The sequence below is a fragment of the Plasmodium gonderi genome (genome assembly GCF_002157705.1).
Source record: "Plasmodium gonderi DNA, contig: Chr10, whole genome shotgun sequence".
NCBI lineage: Eukaryota > Apicomplexa > Aconoidasida > Haemosporida > Plasmodiidae > Plasmodium > Plasmodium gonderi.
The window spans coordinates 1,315,518-1,339,818 of record NW_021628935.1 but is presented as its reverse complement, the minus strand read 5'-3'; the positions used below and the strand labels follow the sequence as shown (position 1 = coordinate 1,339,818).

At 29.5% G+C, this 24,301-nt stretch overlaps 4 protein-coding genes across 4 annotated transcripts; 1 reads left to right on the top strand and 3 right to left on the bottom strand.

Moving 5' to 3' along the window:
• Positions 1-2,371: 2,371 nt before the first annotated feature.
• PGO_102790 (serine/arginine-rich splicing factor 12) lies at positions 2,372-3,361 on the bottom strand (the record flags this gene model as incomplete). The annotated part of the gene is made up of 1 exon (XM_028688309.1): positions 2,372-3,361. The coding sequence occupies one exon, from the start codon at positions 3,359-3,361 to the stop codon at positions 2,372-2,374; it is 990 nt and encodes a 329-aa protein (XP_028544110.1).
• Positions 3,362-11,527: 8,166 nt separating this feature from the next.
• Positions 11,528-12,052, top strand: PGO_102780 (actin-depolymerizing factor 1; the record flags this gene model as incomplete). The annotated part of the gene is made up of 2 exons (XM_028688308.1): positions 11,528-11,735; positions 11,892-12,052. 2 exons carry the CDS (start codon positions 11,528-11,530, stop codon positions 12,050-12,052), a joined length of 369 nt encoding a protein of 122 aa, XP_028544109.1.
• A 1,798-nt stretch (positions 12,053-13,850) lies between these two features.
• Positions 13,851-16,475, bottom strand: PGO_102770 (protein kinase; the record flags this gene model as incomplete). Its single annotated transcript, XM_028688307.1, has 1 exon — positions 13,851-16,475. The coding sequence occupies one exon, from the start codon at positions 16,473-16,475 to the stop codon at positions 13,851-13,853; it is 2,625 nt and encodes an 874-aa protein (XP_028544108.1).
• A 2,534-nt stretch (positions 16,476-19,009) lies between these two features.
• On the bottom strand, positions 19,010-23,621 carry PGO_102760 (myosin B; the record flags this gene model as incomplete). The annotated part of the gene is made up of 8 exons (XM_028688306.1): positions 19,010-19,225; positions 19,595-19,993; positions 20,275-20,454; positions 20,669-21,255; positions 21,805-21,900; positions 22,076-22,208; positions 22,403-22,546; positions 22,974-23,621. The coding sequence occupies 8 exons, from the start codon at positions 23,619-23,621 to the stop codon at positions 19,010-19,012; spliced, it is 2,403 nt and encodes an 800-aa protein (XP_028544107.1).
• Between the last annotated feature and the right edge of the window lie 680 nt (positions 23,622-24,301).

Genomic DNA, 24,301 nt, shown 5'->3' with positions numbered 1-24,301 from the left:
GAAAAAAAAAAATAAATAAATAAAATAAAGTAAAATAATAAAATAATATAATAATTTAAAAAAAAGTTATTACCCAAAAATGCAATTTTACATATGGGTAAAAAATAAAAGTATTTTGCATAAACTTCAGCACAAAAAAAAAAAAAAAAAAAAATTGTTCCATCAATAGAACTTTATTACATCAAACATTTTTAAACAGATAAATATAAAAGTTGAATCGAATAATATTTTTGAAAATGAGAAAACTTTAGTATACATAAGACAATGGGGAAATAACTCTTTAACATGGGTGGACTTGGGAAATCTACTCAAAACAGTAGCAAAAGAAAAATGGAAAAGAAATAATGACTAAATGGAGACAAGAAAAAATGAAAACAGAATTACAAAAAAAAAATGGATGGAAAAATATTTCCATTCTAATTGTATAACTACAGGGGGAATGAAAACAAAAAAAAAAAAAAAAAAAACTTTGTAAACTTCGAATTAAAACTTCAAAAAAGAGGTAGCCCAATTTAAAAAAAAAAATGTGGCAATAACAGCATGTTAAAGAAGTTATGTTAAAAAAGTGCATTCTCATATGACATCAACCAAATGTTACAAGTATACCATCTCTAAAATTGTGTGTACCTTTTAAAACTTGAAAAGATTGTGTATAGTCTAAGTTTCATCACATCGAAATGAAGTTGGAAGTCTTCTAAAATTAATTATATTTCACAAGAACAAATATGTTATATATATCATACCATCATGGATGTTCAAATGTATACTTCTTAAAAAATATTTATGTACAACACACACCTTCACATACTAGTATATTAAAATCTACTATTTGCATAGACTTTTCATGATTTCTCAAAATGTCCATTCGAGGTCTTATCATGTTTTCTTTCTGTTGTTGTGCAACAGTAATTATAACCAAAAGGGGGTAAAAAAAAAAAAAAAAAAAAAAACTAGCTTTAAAAACAAATACAACACACATAAAAAGGGGATAAAAATGTATAATTTTGGTAGCACACTGCTCCGTTATCTTTTTCATTCGACACTTTAGAATTCCTAGATTTTTCTTCATTAACCAAATTATACCTTGATCGGAATAATTGGTTTCATATCTTTACAAAGTCGTTTGCTTAGCTAGGTAATACTTGGTTTTATTTTATTTATTTATTGTCTTTCTTTTTTCTTTCACATTCGTTTGATATTTTAAAAGAGGCTTATTTTGTAACCCTCCTTTTTAGACCTCTTTTTTAACCTTCCTTTTAGTCCTCTTTTTAGACCTCTATTTAGCCCTCTTTTTAGACCTCTTTTTTAACCTTCTTTTTTACCTTCATTTTAACCTTCTTTTTTAACCTTCTTTTTTACCTTCATTTTAACCTTCTTTTTTAACCTTCTTATTAACCTTCCTTTAAACCATCCCTTGAAACCTCCTTTTTTTTTTATTTTTTTTTTTTTTTGAAATATTTATAATTAAAATCCAACAACATAATGCTAAATAAATCTTTCGGGGTGGCGTAGTAATGGAAAAAAGGAAGAGAAAAGGGAAAAAAAAAAGATAAATAAAAATAAAATGATAGAGGAAAATAAAAAAAGCTTTACTGATTAAATTTTTTTTATTAATTATATATGAAATCCTGTAATAAGCAAAATATTTTAAATAAATAAAAAATAAATAAAAAAAAAAAAAAAAGTACAAAAGAAAAAAGATGGGATAGTAAGACACAATTAGCAAAAACGTGATTAACAAAACATAATGACAAAAATGCTACTAGCACACACACACAAAGTGCAAAAAAAAAAAAAAAAAAAAAAAAAAACATGTAAATGAAGATTGGGTATTTTTTTTTTTTTTTTTTTTTCTGTACTTTTAGCAGTTATGTATTCATTTGTATATATCCTTGAAAATTAAAATGACGTTTTTAAAAAAAAAAAAAAGAAAAAAAAATACCCCTTTAAATAAATAAAGAAAACACCTTTTTCTTGTTAGTTCTGTTAAAGGTGGGATATCTTTCATGTGAGGACGAAGGAATGGAAAGAGTCAACATGCTAATTTATATGAATATATGCATATATATATATATATATATATATATATATATATATATATATATATATATATAAGCTGGAAGGGCCTTGTTTGAATATGCACCTGGAAATACAAATATATAATATACATTTTCGAAAGGCTGGTAAAATAGAGGGTCCCGAAAAAGAAACAAATACAAAGGATGCATCTTTGAATACGCATTTTCCACCCCATGTCACTACTCTAGCTTCTTAACCAATATACCCTTGATTTATATCCCTCTTATCAAATGTATCAGTTTGCACACACTTACCATGACTTAATGTGTGTCTAAATAATGGACACGAAAAGTTAACTAGATTCCTCGTCTTGACTGTTCACAGATTCCCTTCTGTTGCTCTGATCATCATTCCTCTCTTCGCTCTCACGCCAATCTTTGGAATTATCCTTTTCATTAACATTGTCATTTTTTTTTCTTGTATCATCTTTTTCTGTGTTAAAAGAAATAGATTTCGAAACATTTTGTTTTTTGGAATGTTTACTAGAATTTCTAGTTTCATCACTGTATTCATCATCATTACTATTATTATATTTGGATTTATAATTATCTTTTCTATCATGTCGACTTCTTCGTTCATATTTATCATCTCCCCCTCCTCCTCCTCCTCTGCTCATTCTTCTACTAGTACTTCTGTAATATTTGTCATATCTTCGTTTTTCTTTATATCTTGGGCTATCATTTCTATAATCTCTAGATCTTCTACTTCTGCTTACACTTCGATCATAATCTTTATTTCGATATTTATTATAACTACTTTTTGGGTAATAGTTTTTTTTGTCTCTATATCCTTCCATTTTTCTATCGTAACTATTTCTGTATCTAAATCTTTCTCTTGATCTATCATCTCTTCTTCTAATTTTATCTCTCGAATAGGATCTGTATCTTGAGTGAGATTTTGAAATATATCTTTTCCTTATTCTATAATCTGAATATTTCCTATAAGGATAAGGTCCTGGTGGTATTCCTCCTCCCTTTTCTTTATATCTCATAAGTCTTGGATCTGATCTTCCTTTTTGTGCTACAAATACTTCTATTCTATTTCCATCTATTTCTGATCCGTTCATTTCTTTTAATGCTTGTTCAGCATCTTTGGGATCATAAAATTCCACAAAACCAAAACCTCTTGGTTCTTTCGTGTAATAATCTATTGGTAAGTACACATCCTTGATGGCTCCGAATTTTTTAAATTTCTCTCGAACCATGGATGGTGATGTATCATATTTCAGTTTCCTTATAAGGAGGGACATTGGTTGGTTTCTTTGGTGCATATATGGACCCATCGTGTCTAGTCTTAATTATTCAGTATATTTCCTTAATGTTGGGTAGTACAGGAAGTATATACACATATATATATACATATACATATATATATATATTCCTTCACCTAGGCCTAATCAAGCCTCTTGACGAGTGTATTCCTTTTTTTTTGTAAACACTTTCCAAATTTTTTAAATTTCTTCACAGGATTAATTACACAAAATTGACAACACTTTTGGCATTTAAAAAGTTCCTCAACGTTACAATCAGTATTTTAAGACAAATTAAGTAAAGTCTGCACTGTGCTCTGATGAATGGCGTGGACTTAGGCAAACGATGTTATGTGGCAATATGCTTCACTGATATGCATTTCACCTCTAAGTGCTGTATTACTCTCTAACATAATACATATAACTAATATATCATAACATCACAATGTCAGCAGCCATTCAGCATTGGAACGTAGAATAAATGGAACACTCTGTTCAACCACTCTCTCTCTCTTCACACGTGCACAAAGACGTCCAAATTTAAGGTTAGGCAGAGGTTCATAGATTTAATATCTTGTACAGCAATAACAATCAATGGAGCAATTCGAGAAAAATGTGCAACTACTTCTTGTTTTTCTATTGAATATAAATGACGTTTTATAGTCCTGCCGGTTAATTGGACCGTAGCTCTTCCACTTTATCGGGTTGCAGCTCTTCCCACTTTATCAAATCATAGCTCTGTGATTTTATCACTTTATAGCTTTGTCTTCCTTTTCTCTAATCTCTTAGAACACAACACACACACACACATATAAGAAGCTTTTATATATGCAACAATTAACAATTTCCTATGCGTACACAATCGGTACCGGCAAAAAGGGCTACGTTGTCCGTACAGAAAAACATCTAATACATAGGGAAAAATACAAACATTTAAAAATAACTTGACGATTTAAATTAAAAAAATGAAACAGTTGAGGTTTGGGGAACAACATACATTTAACATGCTACATATAACAGAATCCATGTAACAAACGTTCCTGTAGAAGAATATATTTAACAAATGAATAAGGCATGCATAACGAACATAAAATGCATATAAAAAAACATTTGTAAAAAATATACACATAAATTTATATACTTGAGCGTATATTCACATTCTCTGAATTTTACATAAATAAATATATATAAATACTTTTATGTATATAAGCGTATATACATGTAAACATTTTCGAGGTATAAACTATCTATATACGTAGGGGAATGTAGGTATATATATATACAGAGGTATAAATATGAATTCTGATTTGATGTGGGGAAATGATTTTTATAATTTGAAAAAAAAAAAGAAAAAGAAAAAGAAAAAGAAAATTAAAAACTCTATATTTTACAAAATCCTCTTTTTTTTTTTTTCTCTTTTTTTTTTTTTATTTTTCACATTGTTTCTTCAATTTTTTGGAGATTTTTTTTATAGATGGTGTTACGTAACTATATAATATAAAATGAACACGCAAAAAACAAAGTCGACAAGTCAACATAAATTAATTTTGCAACACGCTTGAGGTTTAAAACTGAACAAAATCATAAAGAAGAAAAAAAAAAATATAAAGCAAAATGGTAATTACTGGGAAAAAAACGAAGAAAAAAGTAAAAAAAAAAAAAATTGAGGCAAAAAAAAGTGGCGTAAATTGGAGCCAATGTGAGAAGAAATTTATTAAGGAAAGTGAAACGCTCAAGGTAGCATCAAATGAAACTGTGTAATACCAACCTTATACACGATTTATATATATAAGTAATAGCATTTGACCTTTCCATAAATTGTATACGATGTGTTTTTTTTTTTTTTTTTAACATTCACAATTAAATGACACAATTAATAATAAGCACTGGATTTGGATTGTGTGGGTCCTGGGGCGGGAAATGAAATTTATTTTTTTCTTTTCATATCTAAATAAATGAACTTCAAATGGTGTTGAGGGTACTCAAAAGAAGGCAAAAAAAAATAATAAAATATATGTATAGAGAGTATATATAACATATACATGTTTTACGTGAAAATATGCAGAAAAAAAGAAGGGCCTAAAAAGTATGAAATTAGTGTAAGGCACGCTAAAAACAGGGTAGAACGGGGGGCGAGGGGAGGAAGAGGTAAAATTTGTAAAAAGCCAAGTTTGGAAAAAAATAAATAAAAAAAAAAGAAAAAAAAAAAAAGAAAAAAAAAAAAAAGGGGACGGACCAAAGAAAAATTTCCCCTCCCCTCCATATGGTGTAGAATCTTTAAAATTATAGATGTATATATATATATATATATACGATAAGAAAATAGTGCTTATATATAACTTATTCTAAAATATAATTTTACCTCACCCCTCCCTCCTGTTGTGGAATCACAAAAAATAGGTTTCGACATTTATATATACATATATATACTAAACATGTGTTTAACCGTTGAATTATTTATAAAAAAAAGAAAAAAAAAGTAAGAGAAAATCTTATAAATTAAAATATACATTGGAGAAGAGGAAAAAGCAAAAATTCAATGCGTTAATTTTTTTTTTGGCGTTTTTATAAATATACCATTTTATATTTGTGAAAGACCTGCATGGACTGAAAATAAAAGAAAAAAAATACGCTCCAAAGTGTAATCAAATAAACAACCCCGTGTAACATAAAGTAATAAACTTTACTAGTATTTTATTTTTTTTTTTTTTCTTAATCCCAGTTATTTTCCATTTAAAAATTTCCAGTGAAGTAACATATTCAACATCATTTCGACGTCAATTGAATTTACTTTTACACACATTTTATACCATCCCTCCAATTTCTTTTTCTAGACTAACAGTGAGGTAACGTGTTCATCCATAAGAACAGGACAACACAACATATAACATTTATATATCACCCGTTCGTTTTTGTCAAAAAAAAAATTTCATACGTTTATGAGTACTCATTTCCCGTCCATTTTTATTTATTATGTTAAAAAGAAATTGAAATATCAGAAGAAAATTATAAAAATGGAGAAGTCTTTTTTTACTTTATTTCATTTTTATAATTTTCTTACTGTATACAATGTCCCTATCTCATCAGTATTTATAAAATAAGTATTTTATATTCTTCCTCTCATATCTGAGCATGTGTATACAATTATTTACTTGTCTTACGAATCAAATATGTTTAAAACACGTGTAATTTCTGCTTGTTTCCTTCCCCTTCGTGTATGCAAAAGAAATAAAATAATAAAAAAAAATTCTAAAAAAAATGCTAAAAAAAATAATAAAAAAAATAATTAAAAACATAATAAAAAAAAATAATAATATACCAACCTTTGGAAGTGCATAAAAATATATAAATATAATAGTTCCATTTCGGTCATCTCTGTACCCCTTACTCACGTATTATCGTTACGTATAACAAAATGGAAAATGTATGCGAAGTTATGAAACAAAACTAGTAAATAATTTTCCATGTAATACAAATCAAATGTGCGAAATGTGATTATATAAAATTGGAGAGGTGTTATAGGAAGAGAGGAACAAGAAACATGTCCCCTTATCCATACTTGGCCACACTTATATGCTAGTAAAATGTGATATTTCTCATAATCATCACAAAAAATTACCTCACACATTATTTATTTATTTATTTTTTTTTAATTATCAAATATTTAATTTCAAAAAAAGCTTAAGGAAAGTTTGAGAAAATGTTTTGTTCTCAGTTGATGCATAGAAGGTAATACTTTTTTTTTTTTTTTTTTTTTTTTTCATCCCTTAATAGCACGATTGTATAAATATTTCCATAAAAAGTAAAAACACACGTAGCGGTACATCAATTTGAATAAGCTTTCACCACAGAATGTTGAATTTTTAAAATAACGTCACACCAGCACAACGGAGGATATACTTATATTCGTACCTTATTTTTTGTTGACAAAGAAAAATGTTTAATATTTCTCCAATACTTTATATTACGTTCTATGTACTCACCCATTTATAGCATATAACATTCATAATGATTAACTGTTTTATGTACAAAACGCTACAAATTTTTTTTTTTGTTCACCACAAACGAGGAAAACCAAATATCCATGTATTACATAATAAACATAGCTTTTTTTGTTCATTTGTCAAAAAATATAAATATGTTATTTATTCCATAACGATTCATTAAAAATATGTTTAAAAAAAAAAAATAAAATAAATTACAAAAATGTTATAGCAAATAATACTCAAGGGAAACAATTCTTTTCCGTTCTTTAATTAGACATACAAATTTATAACTACATCCATATGCATTTTTGTATCCGTATAACCCTCCTTATATTAACAAGGAAATATATTTTTATAGGGAAAAAGGTATGTCCAAAGTTTTAATAATTAATCTATTCCTCTACATAGACACCAATATGCATTTTATCATGCTACATTTTTACGACATCTAGTTTTGTGAATATATCTTCAAAGTGGTAGATATAAGTATGGTCATCAGAAACACTAAATGTATGTATATATGTATGTATATATATATGATGCTATTGCTGCGATAGGATGGGGTGTATTAGTGCCAATTTTGGCTCATGTGTTCGATGCCAGGGCCAATTATCGAAAAGAATTTCACAAAAAAATGAAATTGAATTATTTCCTCAAACCATTTGTGTACTCGTCTTATTTGTATACATTCGACTAGCTACAATCTCAAACATCAATATTCTCTTCATCGATATTCTCAAACATCAATATTCTCTACATCGATATTCTCAAACATCAATATTCTCTACATCGATATTCTCAAACATCAATATTCCCTGCATCGATATTCTCAAACATCAATATTCTCTACATCGATATTTTCAAACACACATATTTCCTGCAAAATGTCAATGCTTTTTTTTTTTTTTTTCGACTGACAGTGAAGGGGTTAAACCATACAAAACTTAGCAAATCCTTTTATGCACACTTTTCACTTTAAGGGGGTAAGCAAGTATGATATGGAAAAAAAAAGAAAAAAAACAAGTGTGAGAAATATCCTGCTCCAAATAAGTAACAAGCGCATTAACACAACATCACACAAATGGTTCTACAAATAAACACACCTACTCACGATTAAGGAGAGGTAGTGAAAAATGAATGAAATAAAAATCTATATTCTTGGATGAAACAGGGGAACAGAACCAATTTCCATATTTTCCGTTTTGTTGATATAAATGGGCCTCTTTCCAATTTCATAAGAAGAGATATGCATGTATATATGCTCGTATTTTTTTTTTTTTCATTTTTTATTTCCCCCAGAATTTGAGAAAAATATTAACTTTTTCACATCTTTTTTATGCTGAATATAGACAAAACATATACACCATCCTGTAACACATCCGAGGAAAATATAACATTGATCATTTTTGCTTTCCATTATAGAGAAATCTAAGAGTGCTTATTTTACGCACATTCAGATTCACATTTTTTTTTTTTTTTTTTTTTTTTTCACCACTGCTACTCCGACCCACAATCTTCTAATACCCCTAAATGGCTTACTCAGAATGATAACACATTACGGATTAAATACTTTTAGAAAAATTTCTGGTACGCTTCTAAGATGTAAACATTTATTTCGTCATTCTTCTCCCTTCAGTTTGGACTAACATCCCTAAACTTTACCTAAAATGAATTGATTTGAACTGGTATAATAACACCAGGATGGAGGGAATAGACTCAGTAGAAGTGCAAGAATGATAAACGGTTTGACGAAGCAGATGTGACGAAGTTAGACCAGCAATATATAATGATCAACAAAGGATATGATCCCAAATTGAAAAAGTTGAAAAATTCCATTCGTGTTAAGGCAAATTTCTCAATTCTCTCATCACTTGCCTTCGATAACACACCAGAAAGCAATTTAACATATAAAGACAAACGGAACTACTTCTTTTCTTTATAAAAAAAAAAAAAAAAAAAAAAAAAAGTGATCTTCTGGTTAATGAAACAGATATCTTTAAAAGTTATAACAGAATATGTATGCACACGTGAAATATATGTATAGGGATTTTTTATTTTATAATTCTATTTTCTTAAAGATAGCTTTTCCAAAAAATTGTTATTTTGGAGGTGGTAAGTTCTGCATGGGAGAAATGTTTACCCCATAAATGCGTAAGAAAAATCTAAAGAAAACGAAAATTGTGCCACACTTCACTTGAAGCCTTATATATATATATATATGTGCATATATATTACACACACGTATATATTTACACACACGCATGTTTTTACACACGTGTATATATATTTACGCACGCACTTTTCATAGCCAACTTTGGCGAAAAGCCCTAAGAATAAAAGCATTCAAAATTTTTTAATTTGGCTTTTTTTTTTTTTTTTTTTTTTTTTTTTCCTTTTATATCAATACATAATCAAACACATAACAAATTATTAATGACAAACTGTTTGACATAATCTTGTTTAAGGAATAGAAGTTTTATACTGTCTCGTCCCAAATGGGCAAATTTTGTTTTTTATGGACAGAGCTGTTAGCATGTACAAATGATAATGAGGAACATGTCGAAAGCTGTTTTTCCTCCTTTTTTTTAACTTTTTCTTATCAATACACTTGTTGTATAAACTTGTGGATTGTCCTCCCTTGGGAGGAAGAGTAAAATATTGTGTAAAAGATTAAGCAAACATTTGTGCAAAAAATGAATATTCGAAATCCCAATACAACCAAACTTTTCATCCTAAAGAAAAGTTTTCCAAAAAAATTAATAGAAAAAATTAGCTGACCATGTGCAAAAAAAAAAAAGGAAAAAGAAAAAAAAATTGCCCAAATTTTTTACACGTTCCAGAGTGTGTGTGTGTATGGAGGGGGAGGGTGGTTAAATCTTACACATTCAAAATTCGACTTGTAAATATATATAGTATATGTATTTGTTTAAACCAGTAGTTTGATCACTTTCCTTACACATATTTGTGTATTGTAAATGGCATATTACTTTTTTTTTTTTTTTTTTTTTTTTTTTCTGCGTGTTACAAATGTATGCGCGTGTTAAAACACATGTGCATAAATATGTATACATCCCCATATATACATAAAAGAAAAGTTAACTAAAAATGTGCATTCATCCGGATACATATCACAAATTAGAATATTCTGTAAATGCTACGAGTCGCAGGGACTGGCACTTAAATACTCACACATGTGTGAATAAATTGGTGTTGCCAAATTGGTGTGAACAAAACACATACTAAGAAAAATCAGATTAATTAAATTCACCCATACGTACATACTCCATATTACACCCGGGAAAACACAACACGGCAAATATTCTTCTTCACACATATATACCGGTCAAGTCATAATTTTTTTTTTTTATTTGATTGCTGTTCACTCATTAAATTTAAAAAGAAACAAGCAAAATGAGATATCAAAACTATATATTCAAAACTAGATAAACAAAACTATATATGCTAAACTATATATGCAAAAATAGATATGCAAAAATAGATATGCAAAAATAGATATGCAAAAATAGATATGCAAAAATAGATATGCAAAACGAGATTTGAAAACGGGATAAACAAAACGAAAAAAGAAATAGCTACAATCGCGTTAGCCAATGCTAATTAATTTTTTTTTTTTTTTTTTTTTTTTTTTTCCCCCCTTCACATTTACATTTATCATTCTTGTATTTTTAAAAAATCATAAATTGTGAAATTTTTAAATCATCAATTTTTGAATTCTTGAAAAATCAAATCTTGATTTTTTACATTCATGAAACCTTAAAATTTTGAATTCTTGATATTTTATAAAGTCTGACAAGAATAACCAGATTGGAAACCTAAATAAAAATTTGAACTATTTTAAATTTTTGAAAATTTCCAGGATATCCATCCCCCTTCTATTAGCTCTTTCCTCGTCATTTTTTTTTTTTTTTTTTTTTTTTTTTTTTTTTTTTTTTCTTTTTCCCCCCTTTTTTCCCCCTTTTTTTTTTTTTTTTTTTTTTTTTTTTTTTTTTCCCCTTTTTTTTTTTTTTTTTTTTTTTTTTTTTTTTTTTTTTTTTTGCCTTCTCCACCATCTTTCCACCCTTTTTATTTGTTTTTCTCTCTTTTTCTTTATTTCCCCTGTTTCCTTCAACTTTTTTTTTTTTTTTTTTTTGGTTTTTCCCCCCATATTTTCCACTATATTACTTTTGACTCCCATTCCCTTTGTGTGTCCAAAATGATAAGCGGCATTAGAGTAAATGATACTTGTGTTACTGAATTTAATAACATGAAGATAAGGAAGACTTGTCGATGGATAATTTTTGTTATAGAGAAATGTGAAATAATTATACATTCGAAAGGAGCCACAACCACTTTGAAGGAGTTAGTAGAATCTATTGATCAAAATGATAAAATCCAGTGTGCATATGTTGTTTTTGATGCAGGTAAAGAATCTTTCCACCATGATTATATATTCTGTTGTATGTACATCTGTATTCGTTCATAAATGCATATTATAATAACTTGTGTATATCGTTAATATATTCATTATGACACACCAAATGGGAAACCACTCCCTTTACAAACACGCATCTTTACAGTCAACAAGATTCATTTCTTCATGTATGCAAGGGAATCATCAAACTCTAGAGATAGAATGACATATGCCTCAAGCAAACAAGCATTATTGAAAAAAATTGAAGGAGTAAATGTTCTAACATCAGTTATTGAAAGTGTTCAAGATGTACCTGATTTTAAATAAATTTTTTTTTTTTTTTTTTTTTTTTTTTTAAACAAAATGTCATCGCATTTATAAGCAGATGAAAAGATGCACAAAAACGTGCGTCCCATATGTGCATATTTAAATAAAATCCAATAAACTCTTCTTCCAGACAACACAACCAAAACGTGTGTACATATATATATATATAAATTTATACATGTGTATATCTGTGCGTGCATCTGTGTTTGTACCCATGTGTGTGTGCACATACCGAGGTGATCAACCACGATTATTACACATTTTAAAAATGGTAAAATTATTCAAATGTAAAATATTACTTGAAATAAAAGCAAATGGGTCCAAGCGGACGGCACAAAGTAGGGGGAAAAAAAAGACAAAAAGTGAACAAAAAAAAAAAAAAAAACATCAAGCTTTTGATATTGGGGAAAAAACAAAGCACGTCTTTGTCTAGTGCATGTAGGAACATGCTTATATGCACACAACCTCATATAAATATATACATTAGGAAACTAATCAGATGATACCAAGAAATAACACAAGAACATGACATGTGAAACATTAATTTCACAACTGTACTAACACCATATACAAACACACGCACTGAAAGCATGTTACTCCATAAATATAATCCAACCCTATATACTCAACATTTTTAATGCATAAAAAATATATGAAAATGAAAAATTACATTTTCGATTTACCTTGTTCATATAACTACGAACTGTCATCTTATCTCCCCTTACGCGTTCATGCATATGCATCTAGTTATAAATCCATGAGAGAGCATATACCAGCACCCAAATATATACAAATATATACTCACCCAAAAAACAAACATACACATACCTACGGAAGAGATTTTTTAAAGAATTGAAATACCCCCAAACGAATTGTTTTATTTTATCCATTATACCATGTGCCACGTGTCTAGCAAAATTTTTTTTCCTTTCATCTTTTTTCCACATTCATTTCTTACCATTTTTTCTCCATATTTTCCTCCTATTTTTTTTTTTTTTTTTTCCCATATTTCTCTACTGTTTTCTTTTTTCCATCAAACTAAATTGAATTATAAAATATGATGTAAGCATGTGTTTTTCTATCCCTTTCAAATTTTCATAAATATTAAAAGAGTTAAAACGTTAAAATCAGTAAAATATTGTTATGAAACAAATTTTGTACTTTTGATCAATCAAAAATTTGGACTATCCTAAAGTGGGATGTGACAAAAACAGTGCCAAATTTATCTCCCTATAATTTATCTTGATGAACTTACATCTGCGTCATCCTTTCTTCCTTGTTTATTTATTTTTTTGTGGTTTCTTTTGGGGGACTATTTGAATGGAACATTGTTATGTTTTCAGATTCTTCAACTCATATGAGGCAGTGCTGCCCTTTTATCAATTCACTAAGAAAGCCTTTGATTTTTCCTTATTTTCTCCTACTGATAGCTAAAATTGAGTAACTACACAAAAGGGAAGAACAGTTAACCTTATCATTAGCAACAACAATGTTCAGATAATAATACTTAAATATTCTCTTTTTTTTTTTTTTTTTTTTTGAAATGTTTTATACCATGTAGTGAAACGAAAAAAAGAAAAAAAAGGTACACTGTCAATGCAAGGGTTCAAATGGGGAGGGGAGCATTAACAAATATGGATCAACACAATAGCAAAATAGGTAAAGAAAAGAAGGAAAGAAAAAAAAAAAAGGAGAGAAAATAAGTCATCTCTTCTCAGCCACAAAACATCATAAAAAGTAAAAGAATAAAGAGGTCATTACCCAATTTTAACCATACTCGCAACTCCCCCTCCCAACCTTACAACAAATTCAACTTCACCTTGGCACTTCTCTCCTCCTTTAAATCAAATTCATTAAAAAAATCATCTATGTCTATATCAATTTTTTGGGATGTTTTTCTAACTGAATCTCTAAGCTTAAAATCGCCACTAAAAAGGTTGTCTCGTTTATTGTCTTCGTATGATCTATTCATATTTACTGAACTCCAACTCTGATCTTCATAATTTCCCTGTTCGTATAAGATGCATTTGTCCTCTTTACTAGCAGTCTCATCATTGCCATAAGCATTTTTCACTTTATCACTATTTTTTCTCTTCATGTCGTAACTATTATTATTCATTTCTTCCTTAAATAGCAAATCATTTTTTTGAACAACATGTCGATATGTAGACGTGTGATTATTTCCCTTATTATTTGTCACCCCCACCAACGAATCAAAACAGATGTTTGTATTATTACTTCTTGCAGTTCCACTGATCCGGTTATTATTTGTAGATTCCACGTTATGCCCCGACACGTTATGCCCCGACACGTTATGAACCCCCACGTTATGCACCCCCTCGTTATGCACCCCTACATTATGCCCCGACACGTTCTCATATTGTCCACATCGTACATTGTTCATGTTGTGCACAAACGGGGTAGGGATTTCTCCCCCCATCCGATCCATTTCTACACGACTTGATAAGCCATCGATATTGAAACATCTCTCACGCTGGATATGTGAAGAACCGGAGGTTCCTCCTACATATATCTCACTCTTGGAAGTGATCATACCCTTTATTTTGTTTAAAAAATTGTAACTCGTAGGGGATTCCACTTCTGGTGATGGCAAAGAAGAATCATTTAAAATGGCATGCTCTCGTGATACATTACTAATATCTACTTTTGTAACTTCACTTGAACATAGTAAATCTTTTCTCAAGTAGGAACACACAGATTCCAACGTGTCAAATGCTGATAGACGAACCTCAGAAGAATCATCAATAAGGGATTTAACAAGAAGAGGCAATATATTCGAGACATACTTGGTTGGACTAAATTGGTCGTAGGTAAATTTGATAGAATGTATAGTTGCCAATCTGGTTTGAATGATTGAATCCTGTAATCCAACTCTGTAAACATTTTCAAGTATATTCTGTTTATCATCCAAAATATGCTTCGCAATTTTGGCTATACAGATGATTGTATTTGTTTTAACACAAAAATCTTTTTCTCTTAAATTATCTAGCAAAACAGATAATGATGCAGATTTAAAATTTGATTTCAATTTTGGAAATACATGAATGAAATTTTTTATAGTTTCATTTTTTATATATGCATTATTATCTAGAAACCCATACATATAAGAATTATAAATTTCGTTTATATGATTACTAGATAGATGTTTTTCAATCAGATGAAAATTTTCCAGTAATACATACCTTACTGCTCTATCGTTTAGTGAAAAATATTTTGAGACAATTGGATATATAATTTTCTCAAAATAATTTGTTGATATATCTTTACAAATAATTAAAATAATTTTCAGACATGTCACCCTATTTTCCGATATTTCAATATTCTGAGCAAGTTCAGGTAATATTTTTTCAATTCTTACATGTACAGATATATTCTCTAAATTATTAAAAAGGTTATCTAAAAATTCTGTTTTTTCAATCTTTGTCTTCATGTGCATTTCTGTTAAAAACAGCATTATGCTTATAGTCTTATCTCCTTTCAGACTTTCATCATTTAAAAATGTAAGAAAATTTACTTCTTTGTTGCTTAATTTTAGTAGCATACTATGCAAAGGGGTTAATAATTTTGGTATGCACTCATCTGATCCCTTCAAAATATCCATACTCCATATATTCGTGTCATAATAATTGTGCATTTCAGATACATTCAGAATCGGTGTTTTCAAAAAATTCTCATTTTTATCAATACTTTTATTACCTCCTTCATCATCCTTTCGAATTGGAATAACTTCGTCATAATAATCTTCCAAATGACTAGTTCGTGAGAGATAATTTTTATAACACCATGTCATCAGAAGAGCTAGCCCATGGGCATCTATCCATGTTGCATGAACCCCATTTGGAATATTTAGATTGTAACCATAATTACAAATTATGTGATCACTTATGTCATTCAAAATGGCATGGATACTTGAATTTTTTTCATGAATACAATCAAATAAAGACAATTTCCATCTCCCTCTTTCGTTGACATATACAGATAAGGGACCCACCAAACAGTGTACATAATTACATAAATTAATAAAATGAACTGCACTAAATATTTCATATATTCCCCAAATTGGATCACTCCTTATCCCCTCAAAATGTAAGGGAATACATTTTTCTGTTACTATATATATCCTCTTTTCATTTTCGTGAGTATGTAAAACCTTTAAAATATTCGGATGAATTAGCTTTTTCGAATATGTGAGATGATTATTTGTGTATCTTTTCTCACTGTTCATTTCTTTGTATTTCTTTTCATAAATGAAAATACACACTTCTTCATTGTTCTTGTTTAGTCCTTCATAAATCTCATAATACCACTTTTTCGGATTGTTAAACTCTAATTTTTTCCGAATTACAAAATTGAAGTTCGCAGGTAGATCTCCAAAAAGCTTATCAACGAAGTACTGCAGCATAGTCGCCATTACCTCATTCTTCTTTTCACTGCCCGTGTGCTATCCTTGTTCTATTTTTTTTCCTTACAAATTTTTCTATAGCCTTCTTAAAAACCTCCATTCGGGACCCAATGCACAAATTAGACGATCTCTCCAACAAATCCTTCAGTCAACCAATCCTTCAATCAACCAATCATTCAGTTAACCAACCATTCAGTCAACCAACCATTCAGTCAACCACTTATTCAATCAACCAATAACAGTCGTGGTAAAGACGGGAGAAGATATTTCTTCTTCCCAATTCGGGATGCGTAAAAAATTTCTTCACACAAAACCTGATGGTGTATTTTTCGATGCCTCGAAATTTTGTCCAGTTTTTTTCCCTGTCCACTTGTAAGTCCATTTCTTTACACCATTCCCTTAAAAATTTTTTTGTCACGTTATGTAATTACATAAAACTTACATTCAAAAAAAAATGTATCACTTTTTCATCACTATAATATGCTAGCAATAGCATCCATAAGGTATATATATATACCAGTTTGTAATCTCCTGTTTACACTTATCACTGTGCTAAAATTACTAATTCACCAGATTAATGTGAAAATCTTATTAATACACTGAAGCACATGCATATAATACTTCTACAGGTCTTACATGCATACGGGGTGAATAAAAATCAGATTTTCAATGCCTTTCTTTAACCTCTGTTATAGTTTCCTCTCTCCCCAGTAGTTCATTCACCTTTTATTCTTTTTAAAAAGGTAAATACGGTTCTGGAGTATGGCAAAAAATAATGGCAAAAAATAATGGCAAAAAATAATGGCGAAAAAATGGCAAAAAAAATGACGAAAAAGTGACGAAAAAATGACGAAAAAATGACGAAAAAGTGACGATAAAAAGACGAAAAAAATGGCAAAAAAAATGAAGAACGGAATTGCTAAAAAATAATGATATACAAATGAAGGAACAAACGAATAAGCGAGATAAAAAAAAAAAAAAGGGTGCCACGAAAAAGCTAAAGAGAGCACATGTCGCTCGGATCTCGAAAATGTTGCAAAATTTTATCATTTCCCTTTAGAGTTGTTAATTATATTATATACAATTTTCCTGCATGCAGAGAAAAATTACAACTTCCTTAGCAAAGTATCATTTTCACGTGACCAGTACTTATGTTTTATTCGTATCCCTATTTTAGAGATTTTTATTTCGGATGTTACACTTTTTGCATATTACGAATCAAGTTTTGACGAGTCCTCACAATATACAATACTGCAGGTTAAAAAATACCAAATTAGTTAAAAAATTAATCACTTATTTTCATCAATAAGAAGCATAACTTTGCATGTGTTTCATTTGACATACCAAAAAATTATCTTAAGTTATACCATCGATCATATTTATGTTTATATCTATGCCTTATTTATTTCGTAATATTAGCATCTTACCGTACAAATTTTTTCAAAACGGCAAAGGGAAGAAGAAAAAAAAAAAAAAAAAAAAAAAACATATTTGAACACTATGTTTATCATGAAAAAAAAAAAATGTTGCATATGGAACAAAAACTGTATTAATGGTATTTCCAAATTTGTCTAAATATAAATACTGATTTTTGTTCCTATGGGGAAAGTGTTAAAACGCTCTCTCCTCAGGAAAAGTTTGAATGTAGAAGAATCCTATGCAATATCTTTGCAATCTATTTACAAACACAAGTGTATTGTTTACACATCTGCACACAATATCATATTTAAAGGAATGACTTTATCCCTAAGCCCTATACTTCATATAAAATAATAAAACATGTATTAAAAGAAAAACGTCTGACTGTTCATGTGGATATGTATACAACACATAAACATATTCATATAGATGATGTTACACTGAGCCATCGTGAGTTTTATGGGTATGTTCAATATTATGAAAAAAAAAAAAAAAAAAAAAAAAAAAAAAACATTTAAACCTACTTAAATGCTTTCATATATTAATAAATAAGTATATTTATGGGGTAACATATGAAGTTTTTAAAAAGAAAAAAAAAATTGAAGACGTTTTTTTTTTATTTTTTTTTTTGGGAAAGACAAAATGATAAATATGTATACACAAAAATTATATATATACAGTGTGACTTGTATATTTTCTCCCTTGTTATTAGTAACATTAAAGTATCACACACACAAAAAAAAAAAAAAAACAAAAAACAATAATAATAAAACCGTTAAAAAGACACAGAGGAATAGAAACGAAAAGTATCAAAGTGTAATGTACATATAAAAAAATAACAAACCCGTTGATCAATTTAAAAAAAAAAAAAAAAAAGTTCAGCTTTATCTGTCACATGATAGGTAGTGAGTCAAGAAGTTAAAAAATATATATATATATATATAGTTTTCTTGCGTGCAAAAAAATTTCCAATATTTGCAAATGCCTCAAGTATCTATCACTGTTATAGCAAAAAAGGGTAAAAAATTACAAGCCATGAAATACTGGTCGCCTGAACAATTCTCCTAACAACCATTACGGACACCAAATTAAAAGCGAGTACACATAATGCTCTCCTACTTCAACATATCAATGTATTTATATTTCCTAAAGTACGCTTGAGTTAGCTGCAAATTCTGTATATTTTCCTCTACAATTTTTTTCTTCTTAATTTTTTTAATCAATGCACTAGTAATATTGCACAAGTTTTTGTAGCTCTTCAAGTTGTTATTAATAATTTCCCGAATGCTATAAATTGCTTCTTTTTTCAAAAAAACCATCGTCTTTCCTATCTGTGGGTGGTGGAATCGGTGCAAGCAGTGAAGGTATAAAAACCAATGAAGGCGGCAAAACCAATGAAGGCGGCAAAACCAATGAAGGCGGCAAAAGCAGTGAACGTGACATGAGAACACATCCAGCTCCATTGCTATATTTGAAAATAAAAAATAAAAAAAAACAAATTGACATTATTCTGCTTTGGTTTGGCCACCCCACATGTGTGCACAAAATGTTTCATTTTTATATACACAACACAAGTGAAAGCACTTGTGACAGATGAAGAACACAAAGATTCCTTTATACATATAAATATATAAGTAGCTCTAAAACAGAGACACACAATATCCATTCTAGAACTTGTCACACATTGAGAGTAAGTGTACCTTGTAGGAATCGTCGCTGAAGTTCGCCTGTAACATCTTAGAGACCTTACTCTTGTCATCCAAATTGTTATCATTCGAAATGGTAAAATCTAAATATTGGTAATAACTTAAAAAAGAAGCAAAGGTGTACTTATACTGAAAAAAATATTTGATGTTTAACGTTTCAACAATGGACAAGGAGAAAAGTTGTGGAAAAACTTTTTTTGGATTAAAATAATTTTTTTGTTTATTTTCATTAGGTTTGATACATTTTATAAAGTATATATTTGTGCTTTTTAAATAAGAACTTATTTTTTTTAAATTCTCTAAATACTTAAATGTAATTAAATTTTTACGCCCTAAAGACTCTGTCACTTCTATGTCTTCATACATACTTTTAACTAATTGGTTTTTGGAATCCTATAATACAAAGGGGGAACCATAAATGTTTTACACATATATAAAAAGTAACTATGAAATTATGCTCATTCGTTATTTCAGCACGTAAAAAAGGTGAACTATAAAACGCACAATTTGTGATGCTTTCATATATGTATAGTAAAAACAACACTGTCTAATATTGTCTAATTTTGTCTAATACTGTCCAATATTGTTTAATTTTTTTTTTTTTTTTTTTTTTTTTTTTTTTTGAAGTTCCCGAATTCATCGCCTCGTCCTTTTTCCAAAATAAAAATGCAAACCTTTAACAATCTCAAAATATTGGGAGAAAGAATATCTTTATTTTTTGAAATGAAATTAGTGATACTGTAGGTAACATCACTAACTGTGTGCTTGATTATAAAGCTTCCATTCATATCCCGTTTACAAGTACCGTACTGTGGATGTTTTGAGAACTTGTTTGTGAAGACACCCACGATGGACTGAAGAACGGTTCAGGAGGAAAGGGAATAAACATATGCAAACGTGAATGTATGGAGAGCTTGGGAGAACTGTCAAAACAGATGTACGTGACATACATGCCTGCACAAATGCATACCCACACAAATATACACATATACACATAAACATACACGTACATAGACAAAATGGTTAACTTTCGATCCCTCACAGACCGCTGCTCTTCACTGCCCATACCTCGTCCTTCTTTCCTGGGGCTAGACAAGAATCCTCCAAAATTGATATTACACTAGTCTTTCCCCGAAGCAAATCTATAATACTCTCATTCGTTGTGTACTTAACAGACTCTGCTAAGATTCCCTCATTCTTGTAAAGGTTGGATTCTTTTTCATAAACCACAAAGAGGTATATGTTATGTATCTCTTCATTTGCTATGTTTATGAGCAGCTGTTCTAAAGAATTTTTAGTAAAAATTTCAAATCCAAAAATGTCAAGTATACCTATATAATTATCTAATTCTTTATTATTATTTAAGAATTCATTTATTTTTTTTGTAATATATTCAAACATTTTACTGTATATATCTTTCGAAATGGATCTACATATTGACAAAGATTCATCAACAGACAAAGGAATTTCTATTTTCTGATTAGCTATATTTTTTTCTGTAAATGTTAAACTATTGCTTAAACTGACATAATCTATACCTAACAAATCACTTGCCTCTTGAACTTCTTTTAAATTTTCTTCTCTTAATTCGCTACAATTTGTTTTCCCACCTTTCTCAATTTCATTAAATTCTATGTTTCCTAATAGCATTATTCCTTTCAAGTAGGTATAGTGAGGAGGAGCAAATAAGTGGATCAAACGAAGCAGTAGAGAGAGAAGCGCAGTAATAGAGAGAAGCGGAGTAATAGAGAGAGAAGCGGAGTAATAGAGAAAGAAGCGGAATAATAGAGAAAGAAGCGGCGTAATAGAGAAAGAAGCGGAGTAATAGAGAAAGAAGCGGAGTAATAGAGAAAGAAGCAGAGTAATAGGGAAAGAAGCAGAGTAATAGAGAAAGAAGCAGAGTAATAGAGAAAGAAGCGGAGTAATAGAGAAAAAAGCGGAGTAATAGATAAAGAAGCGGAGTAATAGAGAAAGAAGCGGAGTAATAGAGAAAGAAGCAGAGTAATAGAGAAAGAAGCAGAGTAATAGAGAAAGAAGCAGAGTAATAGAGAAAGAAGCGGAGTAATAGAGAAAAAAGCGGAGTAATAGATAAAGAAGCGGAGTAATAGAGAAAGAAGCGGAGTAATAGAGAAAAAACACGAAAATATTTGTCAGATCTAAAAAGCAACAAGGTTATGCAATGTGACGTATATTTTATTTTTTACCAGACAATGTCAGAAAAATGTCATCTTTCAAATTAGACATATTCATTTTATCCATGGATGTTATTAACGCCTCAAAATCCTTAGCATCATCTATTTCTGTAAAAATAACATATTGTATGTAGTAGTGCAGTTAGCATACTTAGGGATGAGCTAGGAAACTGTGCATCTGTTGTGATCATTTTTACTTTCCTATTTTTCTTTACACATATTGTTTAAATATTTTTACTTATTCTTCCATTTCATTTCTTTCCCGTTTCGCTTTTGCACCTACCAGGAATGGTGACCGACTTATTAGAAATATACTTGTACTCGAATTCCGACTTGATGTTGTACTTTTTTTTCATTTCATTACTCATGCCTTGGAGAATTTGATAAAAGACGTGGTAGCACCTCTCCTGATCCTCCTTAACAAATTAAAAATGAGAACAAACACGCAGTAATCTGTGTACGTACGTGAAACTCATGTATAAACACATACACTCAAACGTATAAATGCACTAACTAAACAAATAAATACGCAAAACTGTGTATCTTCAGAAATTTCCCTCGACAAGCGTCCCTGCCGTAAGGCCTCTTTTCATAACTACAAAAATCTTACCTGTGACACAACTCTTATCTTTTCCAGGAGAAAAATCTCAATACAGGAGGACACTATATTCTGATTTTCATCTAACTGTATCTTAATGTACTTTCCATATCTGCTGGAATTGTTGTTCTTTATAGTTTTTGCATTTCCAAAGGCCTATATATGAACGATCATGGGGTGATGAAATAAGAAAATTATGCTTAACATATGTGTGTCATGGTAGCAAGTGGTGCACTAAATCATAACACCCCTAGTAGCATCTCTCATAGATAACAGAATTGCTCATACATGGGCTAACATGCAGCTTAAGGGGAGAACCAGCAAGTAAACACAATTGGGGACGATTGCAACGGCTAGCAATTACCCCATAATCACCATCTTTTGCTAAATGTGTGCATACATATACACACATATACATATTTTATCTGCACTTGTGCATATGTGCAGCTTTCATTTTTTCCATTTTTTCTACTTCTCCTTTCCATTTTTTCTACTTCTCCTTTCCATTTTTTCCACTTTTCCTTTTCGTTTTCCTCCCCCATTTCAGCCTTTTCGCATTTCTCTTAAAACTCAGGTAAGGGACCTCTAGAATAAAGTTGGAGTCCCATAAAGTTTTCGAAATCTTGTTGTCTTCTTTGACACCGGACAGGTAAAACTTAATAACTAATTTAGAGGCTTCTGTTTTTCCTGACCCACTTTCTCCACTTATAATAATCGACTGACAATTCTTCGTATTTATAAAATCCATCATTGCATCTTTTGCATAGCTGTAGACATGCGGCGGAAGTTCATCCAAATTCTTAGTTTTGTAATCATCCATATTGACATCAATAACTTGATACGGATTTATCGAAATTAACATTGGCTCGGCTATAGTATATATAAAATTCTTTTCATACCTCAGTGCCAAGGTATTTAAAACCTCGGCCGAATTCTGGTGCAGCATGTCATTTAATCTATGACTATTTACATTTACCACATTGTTACAGTTAAACAAATGTTCTTTTTTCACTACATACTCGCTGTTTGTCTCGGGAGAAACTTCCTTTACTTTGTAATTGTCTCCATCTATCCCAAGAACTAAGCACTTAAAAAATACAACATCAGGATAGAGATCAACATTTGGGCTTTTGTATGTCCATACATAAAACTTTTCTATTTCATTATCAATTTTATTCACAAATTCGCTATTTACCCTGAAGTAGTTACTTAGTTCACTGGCTTTATTCATAGTTGTGGGCTTTAAAGCGAAGCATTCTATACCTTTGCAGTTTTCCTTTTTTAGTCTAACTTTTTACTTGTTTTTTACTTTTTTTTTTTTTTTCTTTTTTTTAAATCATCCTATAAAATGTGTGTAAATAGATACATAAAAACTGTGTAAGTTATTTTTTTCTAAAAATTTAAGGTAGTGTTTTTAAGCAGCTAGAAGAGTTGCATTTTTTTTTTTTTTTTTTTTTTTTGTTTGTTTGTTCTGTAAACGTTTTAAAAAAAGTTTATAAGAATTTACAAATAGCATGGTTAATGTATACCAACGGTGATTAAATTTGTTTTCTCTCATACATGCCTTTTTCATATTATTACATAAGGTGCTGGAATTTGTTGTTACATATGATAACGTGTGTATTATCTACATTTTAAGATTAGTAATGCATTTCTAATGAGTCAATATATTTTTCCATAACAAACAACATTTGGTGTGAAATAATGTTCGGAAAAAAAAACCCCGTTAAAAAATATTTTAAAAAAAAAAAAAAAAAAAAAAAAAAAAAAAAAAAAGCTAGCCATTTGTGCTGTAAGAAAAGCCTCAATTTTCTCTTCTACTTAATTTATTTACATATTTATTTTATTTTATTTTTTTTTTTTTTATCTTTATTTTTTGTTTTATTTCTTTTTTTTGTATGAACCTGTTCA